Source organism: Jaculus jaculus, chromosome 5 (assembly GCF_020740685.1).
Source record: "Jaculus jaculus isolate mJacJac1 chromosome 5, mJacJac1.mat.Y.cur, whole genome shotgun sequence".
NCBI lineage: Eukaryota > Metazoa > Chordata > Mammalia > Rodentia > Dipodidae > Jaculus > Jaculus jaculus.
In genome coordinates this window covers 150,133,580-150,153,562 of record NC_059106.1, presented here as the reverse complement: position 1 = coordinate 150,153,562, position 19,983 = coordinate 150,133,580, and the positions used below count along the sequence as shown (strand labels likewise).

The 19,983-nt window shown below is 39.0% G+C and overlaps 1 protein-coding gene across 4 annotated transcripts in view; it reads right to left on the bottom strand.

The window, feature by feature from the left end:
• Jam2 (junctional adhesion molecule 2) overlaps window positions 1-19,983 on the bottom strand; it is a 65,365-nt gene that overhangs the window by 20,057 nt on the left and 25,325 nt on the right. For all 4 annotated transcript variants that reach the window (XM_045150148.1, XM_045150149.1, XM_045150146.1 and 1 more), the window contains one exon: window positions 6,195-6,257. In XM_045150148.1, the coding sequence (XP_045006083.1) occupies window positions 6,195-6,257 (63 nt within the window). The remainder of the gene's footprint in view (window positions 1-6,194; window positions 6,258-19,983) is intronic.

The window sequence follows — 19,983 nt, the reverse complement described above, 5'->3', positions numbered from 1 at the left end:
GATTTCGGTGTGATGGATTTATGATTATTTTCTGTTATATGTAGCTTCTAAGTTGTACTCAGAAATACAGAAATAAAATAAAAGGTAACAGAAAATAAAGAAAAGAAAGGCAAGGGGAAACAGAACCAAAAGCTCTATTTTAAAGGTGCTTAAAGTTTTTAAATCAGCTTCCATCTCACAAAGAGGTGTCATTTCACAGAGGTGTTGACAAGTGTGCCACACTGACAAATGTGTGCTGAGGGACCTGTCTGAGGAAACAGTTCTGGTCTGTTGATTAAGGAGAATGGGTGGTAACCTTCCGGAGTCTTGAGTTTTAGATAGGCTTCCTTCCCGTATTTTGTTGAGTTTTCCAGCAATTAAGCACACACCCACACTCATTTTTCAGTCATGCTCCATGTCTTACTCCTGTGTCATAGAGAAGATTTTCAAACTGCATCACATTGCTTGTTTAATTCAACACACACACCACCTCTTTTACAAATCAGTCCTGATTTCTCTCCTCATTGATCTATGGGGAAACCTCTAAGGAAATCATATTAGAAAATGTAACTAATGCTGGGTATGGTGGAGCATGCCTATAATCCCAGCACTCGGGAGACAGAGGTAGGAGGATTACCATGAGTTCAAGGCCACCCTGAGACTACTGAGCTAGAGTGAGACCCTATCTAAAAAAAAAAAAAAAAAAAGAAAGAAGAAAGATGTAACCAATGATTTTCCTAACTCTGGCGTCCTCGCTTTTTCTTCTTTCTCTCTGACCATATAAAGTGTCGATAGGTGGTCTACCTAGTTGTTGGAAACATGTCCGGTTGGACTGTGTGGCCAGCGTTCATCTTGAGCTTGTCCTTCGGTATCTTACATTCTGGCAGGGAAGTCAGTCTAACAAAGCAATATCATGAAGGGATTCCACAGTACCTGAGAAGGTCTGTGGCCTGGAGATGGAGTTTCAGAGTAGTTTGTGAGGTTTGGGAGTGCTGAGGACAAGTATGAAGTTAAAAAAAAACAAAAAACAAAAAACAAACAAGGTAGTCAGAGCTTACTTTTTATAGAGGGTGACATATGATTAAAGATTTAGAGGACAGAGGGGCTTGATCATATGACTTTGTGTAAGAGTGCCGTGAGCAAGGGAATAGCTGCGGCCTATACTCCAGTACCAATATCCTCCAGTCCTAATACCCCCAGGACCAGTATTGTCCAGTGCCAGCAAAACTACTCACTTCCAGAAATGATTGATAGTAAATTTCTGTTATTTTAAATCATTGGGTTTGCAGAATGTTGTGGTAGCAGCTCTGAGAAATTAATGTAAATAGTAAGAATGCTGAAAGTATGGGGTCAGTAAGAATTTTTAAAAAACCTAGAATCTAATTCAATAGATTCTGTCCCTTCAGCTAAAATTCAAAACCCATATCCAGCATAATTTTCCACATCTGGTTTCTGGCTTACAGTGACACCGTAGTTCACAGCACAGGCTTTCAAGTTAGATCTCTGTTGTGCACTAGGTATGGGGAATGGTAAAATTACTTGAATTTTTTTTTGTTTTTTGCTTAGGTTTCTTCAAGGTAGGGTGTCTATCTCTAGCTCAGACTGGCCTTGAACTCACAATGTTCCTACCTCTGCCACTCAAGTGCTGGGATTAAAGGTGTGCCCCACCACAACCGGCCGAATATTTTGAACAGTACTCTTTTCACAAAGTTCTTGTAAATATTAAACAAGATAATGTATGTGTATACTTGGTACACAGTATACTTTACATATATAGCATGTGCTTCAAAAATGGTCATTATTTTCATCTATGAGGAACTTCCCCTTAGTTGTAATTGCAAGGTTACCTTCACAATATAGAAATCCACACTTTAGTCATTTCAATAGATGTTGATATATTTGGTCAAGAATATCCATGTTCTTGGATTTCTATGTCGTGAACAATGGATATTTAAACACATATGTCTCATTCAAATATATACTCTTCCATATTTGGTTTTAATATATACATTATAAGCTATATGTCATTTTATTTAAAAGGGACAATTGGCTAAGTAGCTTATGGTCTCTGAGTGGTAAGATTCGCACCTCAGAGGAGCACTCAGTCGTTTAAGGACAATGGATAAGCACCTGGAGGTGCCTTTACCTCATACAAATATCTGATGTCACACCAATGCTCTTGGACCTCCCTGACAGCCACACCTGTGTTTATTCTGTAGAATATGCTCATTTATTTCATGCTGGTGATATACCAAATTCATTTTATACAAAGTCTTTTTTTTCTGTAAGATTTTAAAATTGCATTTCCTACTGTGGTTTTAGGAAGGGCAATTGTTTAATTTTTTTGACCTTAAGGTTATTTCTCTTCCTGTTTGAATGTCTAATTATTATTCAGAGGAATAATGTAAAAGTTACTTGTTCTTGTGAAAACTACTCATTAGACTTAAATCATATATTTCAACTGTTGATATTTGGTATAAATATTTTTGTTTTTCAGTATTTTCTTATTGGAAAATTCTTATTTTATCTGCCTGAAGGAAAAATATATTTTCTATATAAATAAACATTTAAAAATAATTGTAAAGTTGAATACAAATGTAATGGTGAGAAATAAGATCACAGAGGACTGTATGTAATGCTGTTGATGTGTGAGGTTGTGTGAACTCAAACTGCTGTTACAAAGTACAGTGAAATACAAAGACCCAAACCTCAGCAAGATCTGAGGCAAACCAAAGTGCTATGAAATTGAAATAAATGCCTTTTTATAATTTCATGAAAAAAAAAAGAAATCCACACTTTATATCATTACACATTGTCTTACTCTAAGCTATGCACATCTGAGCTAAAATGTTGCCTCTGTTTCAGACAGTAGAGGAAGAACCTTAACATACACCATATTTTTCTTAACAAGAAATATTCACCCAGGAAAATGTGCTACAGTTTTCTATGAAGGCGATCATTTCATTGCCGAACAGCTGTTTCAGCTAGATTGAAAGAAGATAATTGTTTAATAAAACGCTCATTGTTAAACACTGAGCACTAGTTTCAAAGTTGAACACTGCAAGAGGCTGCTCAAGTAATTTATAAGCCTGCCAGAGATGCCCTGGTTTCAGTCCCAATCTGCTTCTGGCCCTGCCAAGGGAAGTGAGAGTGGCATCCCAAGAAGCAGGAATTAACTCACAATATTTTGACATCAAAGAAACAATAAAAAAAAGTGAATGAAATAGGTAGACAAACACATACATACATACACATATCACAAAATATAGAATTAAAATTTAGTTACTGCATAACATATCCTAAAATTAAAATGTTAAAGAAAATAGAAATTTAGTTTTGTTCGTTTGTTTATTTATTTATTTATTTTAGTCAAGCCCAACAGACTGGCCTTTTCTTATGTAAGAGAGAGGAAGAGAAAGCGAGAGAGACAGAATTGGCACGCCAGGGCCTCAAGCTACTATAATAGAGCTCCAGACATGAGTGCCACCTTGTGCACATGTGCGACCTTGTGCATTTGCATCAAATTGTGCATCTGGCTTACGTGGGAACTGGCAGATCAAACATGGGTTCTTATGCTTTGCAGGCAAGGGCCTTAATCACTAAACCTTCTTCCCAGCCCTTATTTTTGTTTTATGGAGAGCCAAGTTTTTATAAATAGGGCACAGATAATATAGACTTAAAATATAATTCTGAATTCAAAGGGGAAGAAAATTGAAATAAGAAAGTAGGAAATGCTATTTTCAAGTAAATTAATTATTATTATTTTTTTTGGACATTGGGATTAAGCTCAGGGCTTCATACAGCTAAGCATTTGCTCTACCACTGAGCAATCACTCAATCCTAAGATTTTACTTCTGACTTGCAATAAATTATGAAAGGATTTTCTGTTTAAAAAATAAAGAATGCATTAAAACGTAATGTAAATGGACATAGTGTTTCATGTTGGAGTGATAGAATGTTCTGGAACTACATACATAGAGTGATGGTTCTAGAACATTGTGAATAGATCAAATGCCACTGAAGTGTTCATTTTGAACTGTGAAATTTTTAGTTACAGAAATTTTGCCTCAACAAAATTGTTAAAGTAATGTAAGATGAAAGAATCTAACTTGACATTTTAGTTCAGAAGTTGTGGCCCAGTGCCCAAGGGACAGAGTTGTATATCTCCTCATCCTGCTGGGCTCAGAGAAACAACCTCCAGGAAAGTGAGAAGCAGGACAAGTGGATTTCATTTCTTTTGTCCCCTGGCACATATGTCGTCACCCACTGTGAGCACTCTTTGGCCTCCTTTCTGGCATCTTGCCCAGCTCCAGTTACCTTCCAATAGATTCTCCGTAGTCCAAATTACTCCAGGTCATTAATTCCCTCTTCCCAACACCCTTCATTTAAAACTACCCCACAATAGAGTGTGTCTTACTAGCTTCATCATACAATATATTACAACTTCGAAGAATCTTACTGAAATAAAGTGATTTTGTTACATAGCTGTAGTCTTGTACTTCTTATGGTGCTCTAGGGGAATTCTGCCCTGCCCTGGCTTGCTTATCTTTGAGGACAGAGTGCTGGAGGGCCTGAAATCCCTCTTCAAGTGGAACAACTAAAAAATGATTGGATTTAATAAGGCTGTCAGAGTGGCCACGAGACAAGCCCTAATTTTATTATCATCCCATCTACATGCTAAGTGACACACTCTCTCAGCTCATGACTGTTAATAGTCACCATGACAACACAGTTATTTAAGGAAGGAAAGAAATGGTACCTGAATTAATAGAAAATCTTTACCCACTACATGTTTTTAAGAAAGGAAGAAAGAGGGCTGGAGAGATGGCTTAGCAGTTAAGGTGCTTGCCTGCAAAGCTGAAGGACACAGGTTCAATTCCCCAGGATTCACATAAGCCATAAGCACATGGCAGCACATGCATCTGGAGTTTATTTGCAGTGGCTGGAGGCCCTGGTTCTCTCTCTCAAATAAATAAAGATATAAAATATTTTTTTAAAAGGAAGAAATAAAGAACATTCCTCCATTTATTGGTCAGGCCATTAACTTATTTTTCTTACTCTTTTGTAACCTCCTGAGCCTAACAGTGGAGAGGTTGGATGGTGACTCTATCTCCCACGTCTCTTTTTCTTAGCTAAGAATAAAAGTCTCCCCTTCCCTGCTCAATCTTATTAGTTGCACAATTCTGAGACAGGGAAAGGACACAGTTTGGGGTCAAAATTGGAAAAAAATTCTTCAGTGACTCTTTATTTAAGAATGATAAAATGATGCTTGTAGAAGCATATTTCTACCTCACAAACACAGAGCACTAATGCGCCGGGGACAGTTGTGAATACTATGGAAGCTCTCACTCCTTTTATCCCCACACAGAGCACTGATGGGCCGGGCACAGTTGTGAACACTATGTCAGTGTTCACTCATTTCATCCCCACACACTTCTCTTTCTTCCAACTCCAACTCCGTAAGCTGAAGATATACCTGAAGGTGGGAGATTGGACATTTGGTACTTGTATCTTAAATGTTTATAACCTCTGTTATAAACAAGCCATTCATTTAATAAGAAACACTTATTCTGGTTGTTTTGCATTATTAGTTGTTTAAAGAAAACTTGTAAAAGCCATTATATGCTATTTTTTATTTTTTAAATATTTTTGGCTGTGTCACAATGAGTACATTTACTACTGTAGTCATTTTAAGTATACAAACTGTTAAGTGAATTTATGTCATTATTCATGTAACAATATTCAGAACTTTTTCATCTTGCAAAACTTAATCTTTATACCCACTAATAAATACCCTTTGTAGTTATTTTTAATAAACTATATTAAATAAGAAAATGATACCTCAAAATAGGCTATATTAGCATCATATCAATACATAGACTGAGGTCAGAAGTATGAATTTACACTAACCATTTCTTATGAGCTATATTCTTTTCAAGATTTCTATCTCTGTTTCATAAATAAAATTTTCTTTGCTGCAGATAATTTATATAGTAAGAGATCTTCTACATATATCCAAGTCTTCATAATCTTGCAAAATTTCCTCTGTGGAGGTGGAATAGGTTACCAGGGCAAAGACAGTGGGGAATACTAACTCAGGAGAAAAAATACTGTGGGGTGGGACAGAAATTGTCAGAAAGTGGAAGCACAGTATCATGGATGCCATCCTTGCAAGGCTCTTAATACAATTCCAAAAGATTTGTCAAGTGCCTTACCTTGGTACTCTGTTACCGTAACTACTCGGTCTTTGGGGGCAGAGGATCCATATGCCTTATGATCTGAAAGATTTAAAAAGATGCATGATTAAGTAACAAAAAAGCCCATTTTGAGCCAGGCGTGGTGGCGCACGCCTTTAATCCCAGCACTCGGGAGGCAGAGGTAGGAGGATCGCCGTGAGTTCAAGGCCACCCTGAGACTACAGAGTTAATTCCAGGTCAGCCTGGACCAGAGAGAGACCCTACCTCGAAAAACCAAAAAAAAAAAAAAAAAAAAAAAAAAAAAAAGCCCATTTTGAAATGGTTGAATGGTATGAAATATTCAACAAAACTTCCTTAGGTTGTGTAACAATTTTACATTATTCATAACACATGGACTATCAAAATAAGAAACCATGTCATGTATGTTATGTTAATGTTCTTTGTAGTGGTTTCAACCTTAACATTTTTCCCCAAAAGCAGAACCTATGACTGTGTTCAGTTCCCACAACAGAACACACTCTCCCCAGCCTCACTGAAAATAAGAACTTAAAGCATTAATTCACCTGACTGCAGTGTGGTGTCCATCCATCCACCCGCATAGACAGAAACAGCTTCTTGAACTCAACTGCCTCATTTTCATATAGGATTTTATTTTCTCATTGACTCAGTTACCGTTATTTGATAAAGAAAGCTCTCAGATCCACACTCTTAGCTCTGATCTCTCCTCTGAGAGGAAATCCACAAGCCCCCTTTCTTCTGGGCATCTGTACCTTCATTTCTTCCTTACATCACAAATTCATGGGCAAACATGAACTCAATTTGCCCCCAAACTTTGTTTTATTCTATAAAGTACATCACATATGAAGGCATCACAATATACAAGGTCATGTAAGCCCAAATATTGTGCATTTTTCCAGAATATACCTGCCTTTTCATTCATAGATTTAGCATCATGTGTCATGCACAGCAATGTTTTGAAATATTTGTCTTTTTCCCCTTGCTCATCTTTCTGAATGCTCTTTGTCTTAGCAGGAGATATAGACAGACAAAACCAAGTAAGAGAACAATAGGGTAATTATTTTTCCTCTTCACATGTCAAGTCCTTAGAGAAGTTTAAAAAACAAACAAACAAAAAAACAAAACCAAAAACCAAAAAAAAAAAAAAAAAAAAACCCTCATAGCATAGGCAAACATTCCAGAGAAACCACTATGCCTAAAATATACTTGTTCCTCCAACTTGGGCAAGAGAGAGGAAGAAGTGAGTTAGAGGATATGGATCCTAGCAGGCTCTTTTTTTTTTTAATTTTTATTTATTTATTTATTTGAGAGTGACAGACACAGAGAGAAAGACAGATAGAGGGAGAGAGAGAGAATGGGCGCGCCAGGGCTTCCAGCCTCTGCAAACGAACTCCAGATGCGTGCGCCCCCTTGTGCATCTGGCTAACGTGGGACCTGGGGAACCGAGCTTTGAACCGGGGTCCTTAGGCTTCACAGGCAAGCGCTTAACCGCTAAGCCATCTCTCCAGCCCCCTAGCAGGCTCTTGAGTAAGAACAACAGTAGGTAACATTTTAAAGTATGTAGGTATCAGGCAACATCCCCAGTTCATTTTTTTCAATTATTTATTTTCCAGCAGAGAGGAGAGAGAAGAGGGTGAGGGAGGCGGAGAGAGAGAGAGAGAGAAAATGGGCACACCAGAGCCTCTAGCCACTGAAACATGAACTACAGATGCATAAGCCACTTTCTGCATCTGGCTTTACGTGGTACTGGGGAATCAATCCCAGGTCATTAGGCTTTGAAGGCAAGTACCTTAATTGCTGAGTCATCTCTCCAGCCCCCGCCCCCACTTCTTTACTAAAGTACTAAGTCATTTAACCCTCACAAAAATACCTATGATGCAGATTTTGGTCGAGTGATTTCTGCCAACATTGCGAACCTGACAGCAACAGTAAAATTGGTATGGAGGAGTGGTGGCATTTGCTGCTAGACACCTGACTTTGGCATTGTGGAGCTGATTTCCAAGAGGAATATGGAAGGATTTGAAACCTTGACCTAAGAGATGCCTTGAAGTGCTGTAAGTACAGCTTGATGGACTATTCTGGTCAGACTTGAAAGACCTGAATGCAGTAAGAACTATGGACTGTGAGGTTTGGCTTGTGAGGGTGAGAAAGAGCTTTGCCTGGACTGGAGGCAGTTTGTGTGAAAGGCTTGCTGTTATGGCTGTGTCCTGAGAAGTTGTGCAAGGTTCTTTGTGTAGAAATGGACTTGTGTGAGCAGAGGGATATGGCACAGAAGAAAATAAAATCTTTGGGTGAATGACTGCCTGTTTAGCTGCAATTGAGAGATTACAACCTTTAATATTGGGCCACCTAACTTGCACTTGGGCAACAAGAAGAATGTAGACTCTTTTGAAGAGGATGAGTGCTTAAGGAGTGTTCCGTTCTTCAAAGTCTGTTTTATTCCCCCCTGGATTAACAAATTGGCACCTTACCTGGTATTGTGGAGTATAGGAAATGCAGGAAAGAGAGGGTCATTGAATTTTCAACGTGGTCTTGTGTTTTGGAAATGGCCATGGGCATTGTGAAACAGGTTAGTTGGATGCCTACATAGAGACCCATTGGGGCTGTGAGGATGAACCATGGGTTGCAGTGGGGACCCAGTGAAGATTCTGGGACCAGAGATAGCTGCTGAGGGTAGCTGCTGGCCCCAGATGAAGTTTGCCAGGACTGTAAATCGCCTAGCTGCAGGGGTGGCATTGGAACTCCAGAGACTTGTTGCAGGTTAGAGTTACTGGACTTGGAGATTTGTCACTGACTAGAATTGTTGGACTTGGAGCTACAGAATTTGATATTTGCCTTGTTTAAATCTTGTATTGGTTGAATATTTCTTTGCTATGCCCAATACTATCTTTTGCAGTGTGTTTATTCTGTGTCATTATGGTTTTGAGTGGTGCTTCTTTTGGTATTATGGCTCAGCTAAAAGACCTTAGATTATGGGGATGTTTGAACAGCATTGGGATTGATAAAAACTATGGGGACTTTTAAAGATGGACTGAATGCATTGCCTTTTACATCATGGATGGTTATCAGTTTATGGGGACCATGGGCAGAATGTAGTGCTTTGATTCAGGCGTCCCCCATAAAGCTAGGTGTTCTGAATGCTAGGTTCCCAGTTGATGGAGATTTGGGAATTACTGCCTCCTGGAGGCAGAGTATTGTTGGGGGCGGGCTTATAGGTGTTACAGCCAGGGTCCCCTTGCCAGTGCTTGGCACACTCTCCTGTTGCTATTGTCCACGTTATGTTACTATTTAACTAGTCAGATTTTCTCTGTGACTTTTTTTTATTTAATGAGAGAGAGAAAGAGTGAGGCTGGTGGGGGGGGGGGGAGAGAATTGGTACAACAGGGTATCCAACCCCTGCAATCAAACTTCAGACACGTGTGCCACCTTGTGTGCATGTGAAACCTTGCATGCTTGCATCACCTCGGGCGTCTGGCTTATGTGAGGTCTGGAGAGTTGAACATTGGTACTTAGGCATCGCAGGCAAGCCCCTTAACTACTAAGCCATCTCTCCATCCCCAGATATTTAATTCTAGATTACAAATATCTCCCAAACAGAAACTATGAACCCTGGTAAGTTGTGTGAAGAGTAAGCCTGAACTAATCCTTGTTACTGATGGTTGCAAATGCACATACAGTTTTGGAAGGTCATGAGCCATGTGATTCAGTCACAGCAGAGAAGAGTCAGGGCCACTAAATAAGTTTTCAAACTAATTCTTTTGCTTCTGTATTTTAAGAACTCTAAAAAGGAATCAACTACTCTTTTTAAATAAATATCTTTTTTTTCAGGCTGGGGTTTAGTGGATAAAGTGCTTACCATGTAATTCCCAGTGCATACCTAGGGTAAGAAGGGAGGCAGAGACAGGAGAATCTCCCAGAAGTGCAAAGGTCAGATAGCCTTGTGAATGCTATTGGTGAACAGGAGAAATGTGCACCAAACAAGGTGGAAGGCAAGGACTGACATCTGAAGTTGGCTTCTGACCTACACTGTGACACACACATACTTACACACACACACACACACACACACAAAATCCTTCTCCATATGTGTGTGTGTGTGTGTGTGTGTGTGTGTGTATCTGTGTGTAAGTGTATATATAAATCCCTTATCTCACTTTTTTCTATATACTTCATTCTCATATAAATTTCTTTTTTATCCTCTTCCTTTTTTCTCTTCTCATTTTGATTCATTTCTTTTGCTCTTTTTCTTTTCTTTGCTCCTCTGAAACCTCTCATTCTTACTTTCCCCAAATCTGTCTTTTCCACCTTTTCCTTCCCTCCCCTAATGTTATTCTCTAAAGTTTGAAGGGAGACTGCCCATCTTCAGAGAGGAGAAGGGTTAGACCTGTGATATACCCCCACACCCTCTGAGGTGAGCTGATGCATGCATCCTTGTGTTACCATGCACTGATGACAACAGTCTTTGGACATTTGTGCACTAAGTATGATTATAGACTGTTATTTTGTGAAAATTTCAAAGGACACTGTGAAAAAGTTGCTTCTCCATTGGCAGTGAATGATTAGTACCCCAGAAAAGCTACAAATCCTATGATTTTTGAAGTATTTTAGAACAATTCATAGACAAAACAATACAGATTCATATTCCTTGGAATCCATTTAGGAGAAGTCTGGGCAAAATAGGAAAAGATGATTTTTGTTCTATCACTTCATCCTGTACTTGAACTTTTCAAAAACCACACTGCCCACTGAGAAGGTTTATTTTCTTCATTTGTCTCTGCCCTTCCTTCATCTGAAGCAAACTTTCACATAAACTGAGACTCAGAAGTCAATGCAAAAGTATGCATTTTTCTTCTTTCTCAACTCATTTTCCATTTGCTAAAACTTCCTTTGAGATATATTTTAAAATTTTCAAAAATCCCTATAACTAATGGACAATAACATAAAATTTACTTCAGAAATTTAATCCATTCCTTCATAAATTTTACATGCATATATTTGAGTGATTTTTATTTAACTTCTCAAATGGGCTCTCACTGTGTTTTCTAGGCTGATCTTCAAATTTGGAGCTAAAGAAAACTTGTCACATACACTTATTTGAACATACAAACAAGGAAAAAAATGTCTTACACATTAAAAATGTTGAATTGGTAAGGTGATAAAGGCAAAAATGGTATAATAAAAGGATTGGAAATTTTGTTTATATATTTTACATTAAAATATTTTTTTTTTTTCTAGGTAGGGTTTCAATCTTGCCCAGGTTGACCTGGAATTCAGTATGGAGTCTCAGGGTGGCCTTGAACTCATAGTTATCCTCTTTCCTCTGCCTCCAGAGGCTGGGATTAAAGGCATGCACTACCACACCCACTTCATAAAAATATTTAAAATAGCACATGTTACTAGAATAACAAGCAATGATTCAATACATGAATACCTTGTGTGATAAAATCAGATTAAATATATCTGTCTTCTCACACATCTATCCTTCCTTTATAATAAAAACCTTTTAAGTCCTTTCCCTTTTAAGTCCTTTCATCTAGCCTTTTAAAATTTGTAGTGGCCAGGTGTGGTGGCACACACCTTTAATCCCAGCACATGGAAGGCAGAGGTAGGAGGATCGCCATGAGTTCAAGGCCACCCTGAGACTCCATAGTGAATTCCAGGTCAGCGTGGGTTAGAGTAAAACCTTACCTCAAAAAAACCAAAATTAACTAATTAATTAATTTAATTAAATTTATAGTGTATTACTGTTTTCTGTGGTCACCCTAATGTACAATAGCGTGCCAGAACTTCTTTCTCCTTTCTAACTGTAACTTAGTGCCTGCTGACCAACCTCCCCCATCTCTCCCTGCTACTGTCCCCGCCTCTGGTAATTGCCATTCTCCTCTCAACTCCTAGCTCGTCAACTTTTGTGGATTCCACTTATGAGTGAGATGATGCAGTACTTGTCTTTCTGTGGTTTATAGACAAGTGGGTTTTTATTGATTGACCATTGTGAATATTGCTACACTGAACTTAGGAGTACAGATATCTCTTTGACATATTGACTTCATTTCTTTTGGGTGTTCACTTCATATTGAGGAGGCTTAATTTTTATTATTATTAATAACATATTTTGTTTGGATACATCATGTGTTGGTAGCCTCTTTTCCCCATCCTTGCCCCCATTCCATTGGGGATGTTCCTCAGTGGGGTGACAGGTATTCCATATGGGGTTGTGGTTTATGCATTGTTTCAAGGTAGGGTTTTACTCTAGGCCAGACTGACCTGGAATTCATTACATAGTCTCAGATTGGCCTTGAACTCACAGCGATGAGGAGGATTAATTTTAACAAATTAATACATAGGTAGAATTTGTTGGTACCTGAATATTTATTCTTGTGTTATTAAGAATCATATCCTTTTGCAACATAGTACTGAGAAGAAGGCACAGAGGAGTGTCCAGCACTGAAACATCTCACACCTTCCAAGGATCAGGGCCCATTGCAGAAGAGGTGGTGGAAAGAATGTAAAAGCCAAAGGAAGGGTACCACTCCTTACGTATAACTGTCCAGGCATAAATTAGCCTCGATATCCAGTATTGCAGTGCCTAGCAATACCTACACAAGACCCTCCTAATGGGAGGAAAAGATGATGACATCTAATTGAAAGAAAGACTAATGGAGAGAGGGAGGGGATGTGACGGAGAGCAGAGTCATGAAGGGGAAAGCGGGGGAGGGGAGGGAAATACCATGGTTTGTTGTTTGTAAGTATAGAAGTTGTCAATAATATATATATTAAATATATATATATATTAAAAAGAATCATATCCTTTTAGTGAGCTTTCCTCCTTGAATTTTAGTTACTTCCAGGATTGCTTGTAAGTTAAATAAAACCTTCTAAAGATATGATCACTTATGTTGGCCTTATCCAAGTAAAATCTTCTGGATCTTAAAGTTTGTAAAGTAGTTAACATTTCTTCCTTGTTTCAGGCTATATACTTCTAGAGTTCACTTTTTAAAACTTGTACCTGATAACTCTTTATGAAAGCAAAATAGTTGGTTTCATCTCAGCATTTAGGTAATAGATGTTATGAATAGTCTTTATTGGCTGCTTTACTGAACTAATATTTTCTAATAAAAGTAAACAAAAAAAGTTATGTATGCCTAATGGTTGAGGTGAACAATTGTTCAGTTAGCTACAAAGTATTTTTAATAGCTATAGATGTGTCCCATTATGACTGTCAGAAGTTCACCAAATAATGATGCATCTCCAGCTGCATTAATTCCTAATCAAATGGAACCCTTTGTGCCCACTCCTCAACTTAAAGGATAAAAATTCTTATAGTTTCTATGACTCACCTAAGAATAACTACTTCATTTGCAACAATTTTTAAATTTCTATAAAATATTATTTTATATTTCTAATTAAACATTGAAAACAATTGAAGTATTATAGACATTTATTACCAAACTATAGACAATGACATGTATTAAACCAAATTATAAAAACTGGAAATAAGCTGGGTATGGTGGCACATGCCTTTAATCCCAACACTTGGGAGAGAGAGGTAGGAGGATCACCAGGAGTTCAAGGCCACCCTGAGATGACATAGTGAATTCCAGGTCAGCCAGGGCTAGAGCAAGACCCTACTTTGAAAAACAAAACAAAAAACAAAATAAAACAAAAAACTGGAAATAGCCAGGCGTGGTGGCACATTCCTTTAATCCCAGAACTCGAGCGGCAGAGGTAGGAGGATCTCTGTGAGTTTGAGGCCACCCTGAGACTACATAGTGAATTCTAGGTCAGCCTTGGCTAGAGTGAGACTACCTGAACTCCCGCCCCCCCGAAAAAAAAAAAACCCTGGAAATAAATTATTTGATAAATTTTAAAAAGTAAATATTTAAACAGCTATATGTTTTGACAATAACTGATAAATAATTATTATACTAACAAATTTTACAGACTCAGGCTGTAGAGATAGATGGCTTAGCAGTAAAGTGCTTGCCTGTGAGGCCTAAGGACCGTGGTTCGAGGCTTGATTCCCCAGGATCCACATAAGCCAGATGCACAAGGTGGCACATGTGTCTGGAATTCGTTTGCAGTGGCTGGAGGCCCCTCACCCATTCTATCTCTCTCTCTCTCTATCTGCCTCTTTTTCTCTCTGTCTGTCACTCTCAAATAAATAAATAAAAATAAAAATAAAAAATTACAGACTCACGGGGCAACAAATTACCATGTAGGATTTATTAAGGGCAGTGACTTATATGGACAGAAAATACTCCAGTGAAGTAGGAATTAGAAAGTAGATAATTTTTTCATGTGTTTCACAATAGTTCAACCAGACTAAATCTAGGCAGTTAGTGAGAGAGAGAGAGAAGAGAGAGATTCTTCTATATGATGGCCCTTACTCTTGAGGCACGCAATTCTACTTGCAGGAAATGGAAGTCACAGCCAGAGATGGCACTCTTGACTTTATAACCACTGACTGAATGAACTTTCCCTTGAGAACTCATCATCTGAGTCAGATATGAATTCTTTTTGTTAGTATCATCATAGAGCATGTGATGATTGAGAGAGCATCAATATGTTGCACAAGGCCTCAGCTGTTTAGAAAATAAGGAAGACAAAATGTCCATCTAGTTAGTCAACCTCCATAGCTCTCTGTCACTCAAATCATTGTCAGTTATCATGAGAAAGCAGTATCAAATATGATACTGCCAGACACTGTGAATGGCTTCATACTCAAACTTTACTGTTGTAATGATACGCAGAGAGTATATTACAGGAGGGCTGGAGAGATGGCTTAACGGTTAAGGCATTTGCCTGTAAAGCCAAAGGATCTCGGTTCGACTCTCTAGGACCCACGAAAGCCAGATGCACAAGAGGGCGCATGTGTCTGACATTCCTTTACAGTGGTTGGAGGCCCTGGTGCGCCCATTCTCTCTCTCCCTCTCTCTCTCTCAAATAAATAAATCAAAATATACTTTTAAAAAAGAAAGTTGATTACAGACAGTGTAAATGGATATTAATGGTAGATAGAATAATTAATGAACCATGTATATTTATTATATACTTGACAAAAGTCACATAAATTTCCCCTTTTCTGGTTCTTCAGCAACTTAGTTAATTAACTGGTAGTTCAGAACTGAGTATAAAGTTGCCTTTATATAAGATATATGAAAGGGTAAATTCAGTAAGCACCCAGAGCATTCCATTATCCTCAAAAACTTGATTAAAAAATTTCACGTGATATTATAAAGAAACAAACTACTATTAGTCTTAAGTCTGTAATCCCAGTACTCAGAAGGCTGGGACAAGAAGATCACCACTTGTTTGAGGCTGGCCCCTGTCTTTTAAAGCAGAAGTAGGGGCAGCATAATGAGTTAACTTTTCAAAGTAAAATAAGTCCTCAATAATTTCAAGAAATACATTATTTGGCACATCTTCAAATATTTAATCATGGTTTTGGTATGGAACACCATCTGTACTGATTTTCTAAATAGGGATTCCTTGGCAGGATATGAGAGGAGTTTTAGGATTCTGTGAGCTTCCTTCAGTATTTCCCAAGAGACAATCTCAGCTGAGGTGGTTTGAATGTAAAATGTCCCCATTGGCCTCAAGTCTTTGTGATTAAGTCTTACACTTGATCCCCAGCAGGTGAAGCCTTTGGAAGGTGGAGCCTTGCTGGTGGAGGTGTGTCAATTGGGGCAGGCCTTGCGACTTGATAGTCCTGCCCACTTTCCATTGCTAGCTCAGTCTCTCAGACTACTTTCTTCTTGCTGTTGTGACAAGATGTGACACCCCAACTGTCTGTTCGGTCATGCTTTCTCTGCTGTGATGAAACTTCCCCTTAAAACTATAAGCCAAAATAAACCCTTTCCTTCCATAAGCTGCTTCTGGCCACATGTTTCTGTCTCAGAAACAAGAAGGTAACTGCTACATTAGCCAAGCACAATTTACTAATCAGTGACAATATCTATAGATTTTACATAGACGATAACAGTCAAATTAGAGACCTTCATTCCAAGATGCAGAAGCATCTTCCAAAGGTGATGCTCACGAGAATGTCATACTCAGTGGAAGCCACAGTTGTTGTCCATTCTATGCTCTGCCTGGTTCCCTGTGAGATTAAGGTACCAGGAAACAATAGCCACATGACTTCACTACTGTAAGTCAGGAAGTCATGTATAATGTCAGATACTGTGCCGGGAGATGGTTCAGCGGATACGGGAGCTTCTGTGCAAGCTGGCACACCTGAGCTCTATCTCCAGAGTCCACATAAAAAGCTAGAAGTTAAGCCAGGCATGGTGGCGCACGCCTTTAATCCCAGCACTCGGGAGGCAGAGGTAGGAGGATCGCCGTGAGTTCGAGGCCACCCTGAGACTCCATAGTGAATTCCAGGTCAGCCTGGGCTAGAGTGAGACCCTACCTCGAAAAACCAAAAAAAAAAAAGCTAGAAGTTGTGACATACATCCGCAATCCCAGAATGCTCCACCAACTTTGCAAGACAGGAGAATTTCTGGGGGGGCTCAGAGAAAGTGGAAAAAAACTGCAAAAGGAGCAAAAACCCTGCTTCTAATGAGGTGAACAGGCAAAAACTGCCCCAAAAGTTGTCCGCTGACCTCTACATATATGCTACAGCATGCTAACATCCACTCTCCTCACATGAATGTGCACACACATACATACACACATTAAATATTTTTTAGAATGTCAGACACCAAAATAAGCACCTGATGTGGTGATAGCAGACTTTACCTCTATCCTCCTCATCAGTGAGATAGGTGGTCTAGGGTGTATAACAGGCACTCACACTAAGATTTTTGCCCTTTAATCTGAAATTGTAATTACCCAATTCCTACACCTTGATATGGCTTTTAAAGATTAAAATTCCAGAACTCATGTCAACATGTGGCAGTTCAGTACAAAGGAAACAAGTAATGATCAAACAAAGAACTTTTGAGGTCGAGTATTATACATCTCTCTGTCAGAGTCTGATCAGCTCTGGGTACAAGGCTGAAACCAATTTCTGGACCTACCAGTTCTAGTTCTGAAATACCCGAGAACTTAGAAATTCGTACAAAGTGTCCCCAAAACAGGTTCATACCAATTATTCAGGGACCCTCTGAAGACAAATAGTTCACAATTATTTGATATTTATGAAATCACATTAAAATGTTGCTTAAACTACTAAACTCTCTCCAACTCCCCACATAAATACTGGCTGTTGTTTTAAATTTTCTTTATTCCTTTCAAGTTGTATTTCTTTGTTTTGCTGAGCAAGTTTCAGGGGTTGCTACTGACAGTTAATGTTTTGCTTATAGCACTTATGAATACAAATTATGTTTTGTAATAATTAGTATGAAAGCATCAAAAGATTTCTTGATTGTCAAATGGTTATATTTATAATCTGTGCATTTATAAAACAAAGATAGCATTGGTAATGTTTTCAATTTTCCTCTGAAATAGAAAATTCATAAGAGATAAGTGGATAGACCCATAAAGGGAGAAAGAGCTGGCCATCACAACAGAATCTAGAAATGTATGCATGTTTTGGGAAAATTGCAAGAGTAATTTTTGTGGGCTGGAGAGAGAGATTGCTCAGTGGTTAAAGAACATTTTTTTTTTTTTTTGAGGTGGGGTTTCACTCTAGTCTAGGCTGACCAGGAATTCACTATGAAGCCTCAGGGTGGCCTCCAACTCCCAGCGATCCTCCTACCTCTGCCTCCCGAGTGCTGGGATTAAAGTTGTTCACCACCATGCCCAGCTTTAAAGAATAATTTTTTTGTGCATGTGGTTCAGGACATTGAACCCGGGGGCTTTGTATATGCTACGCAGTACTGCAGCATTGAGTTAAAGCCTCGGCCAGCAGTGGTGGTGCACGCCTTTAATCCCAACACTCGGGAGGCATAGGTAGGAGGATGGCTATGAGTTCAAGACCAGCCTGAGACTACACAGTGAATTCCATGTCAGCCTGGGCTAGAGTAAGGGCCTATTTTGAAAAACAAAAGAACAAACAAACAAACAAAAAGATAAAATTTGCCAGGTGTGATGGTGTACATCTTTAATCCTAGCACTCAGGAGGCAGTGGTAGGAGGATCGCTGTAAGTTTGAGGCCACCCTGAGACTACATAGTGAATTCCAGGTCAGCAGACACTACCTCGAAAAAAAAGACTAGAGGGCTGGAGAGATGGCTTAGCGGTTAAGCGCTTGCCTGTGAAGCCTAAGGACCCCGGTTCGAGGCTCGGTTCCCCAGGTCCCACGTTAGCCAGATGCACAAGGGGGCGCATGCATCTGGAGTTCGTTTGCAGAGGCTGGAAGCCCTGATACGCCCATTCTCTCTCTCTCCCTCTATCTGTCTTTCTGTCTGTGTCTGTCTCTCTCAAATAAATAAATAAATAAAAATTAAAAAAATATTAAAAAAAAAGACTAGAGTAATCTAAAGCCTCAGGCCAGCAATAATAATTTTCTTGTATAGAGCATACCATTATGGGCTTCTCCTCATTAACAGGTTAATTCAGCTCCATAAACTTTGGTTATAGAGCTTGGACAAAGGAAGAAGTCCCAAGGGATTGTGGTCTGATAATTCAACTTTTAATTCTCAATCTCTCTCTCTAACTTCAATTTTCAGAATGTTAAGGGTCATTTGGATTTTACTGTCCAAAGCTCTTGTTGGGTGATGACTCATGAAATCTTAACCCTAACATTTCACACATGTGTTGTTAATTATATTCTACTGACATAGTGCTTACAGAAGAAATCTAAAAACTGAGGGAACCTCCCAGCTTATTGTTGCTTCTTGTTTCCTTTGATTAGTCTTCAGGAAAGCCAAAGAGAAAGAACCGTTTATTTTGAAGTGCAGAGCATGGAAACAATGGATTGGCAATGCTCTACTGTCGTATTTGTGATTGGCAGACAAAATTGCTCAGATTTAGCTACACTGATTCCCAATGTATTTTAAATCTAAGGACTGTAATTTCTTTTTCTTTTGGTAAAGGCAGTTCTCTGATTCACTCTTTTATTTCAAAACTAGTCACACACACACACACACACACACACACAAAGCTCTGAGCTCACAGAAGCATGCATTTCTCTCTCTTCTCTCTCAAATAAATAAATTAAAGCAAATATTTCCTGATCAAATGAGAATGTGGTGAATGGTGGTGAAAATGGCACAATATAAAGAGAATGTAGCTTTAAAATGCTAAAGGCAGGATAATTATAATTATATGATGAAGCCATTGATTTTTGCAGCAGTCCATCTTGAAACTGAAAATATCAGCTTCTGTTGTGCAGAATTGTGAGGTCTCCCTCATGTCAAATTGTAGCCTTGGATGCATGAAAGCCTTGAGGTGTGGGAGCTAGTGATGAAAGTTAGTTGACAGAGGGATAACTGTTGTTGCACAGGACCAAGGAACCTGAAAGAATTGGACATGAGCACAGGTGAGGCACAGGCTTAGGGAGGAAAGACTCATCTGCCTTGAGAGGAGGAAACGGCAGGAGACGTGTAGATGTGGATGACGTCTGCAGCTTACCCCAGGGCCAGACTCCTTTAAAGCAAGGTGACCACAGCTAGCTCCCTCAGAGCCTTCCCCTTGCCTTTCGGGTAAATTTCAAATTCCTTCAAATGGCCTTTCTATCTGGTTCCCATCCTTTGACCACCGACCGCCTCTCATAGCTCTGGGGTTTGCAGTTACATGGGCTTTTTGCATTCATGTCCTCTGCCTGGAATTCCTTCCTCCAGGGATCCACCGCCACACGGTGAACTGCTGTGTTTCTCAACACCCTACTCAGAGTATCAGGAAAGGTA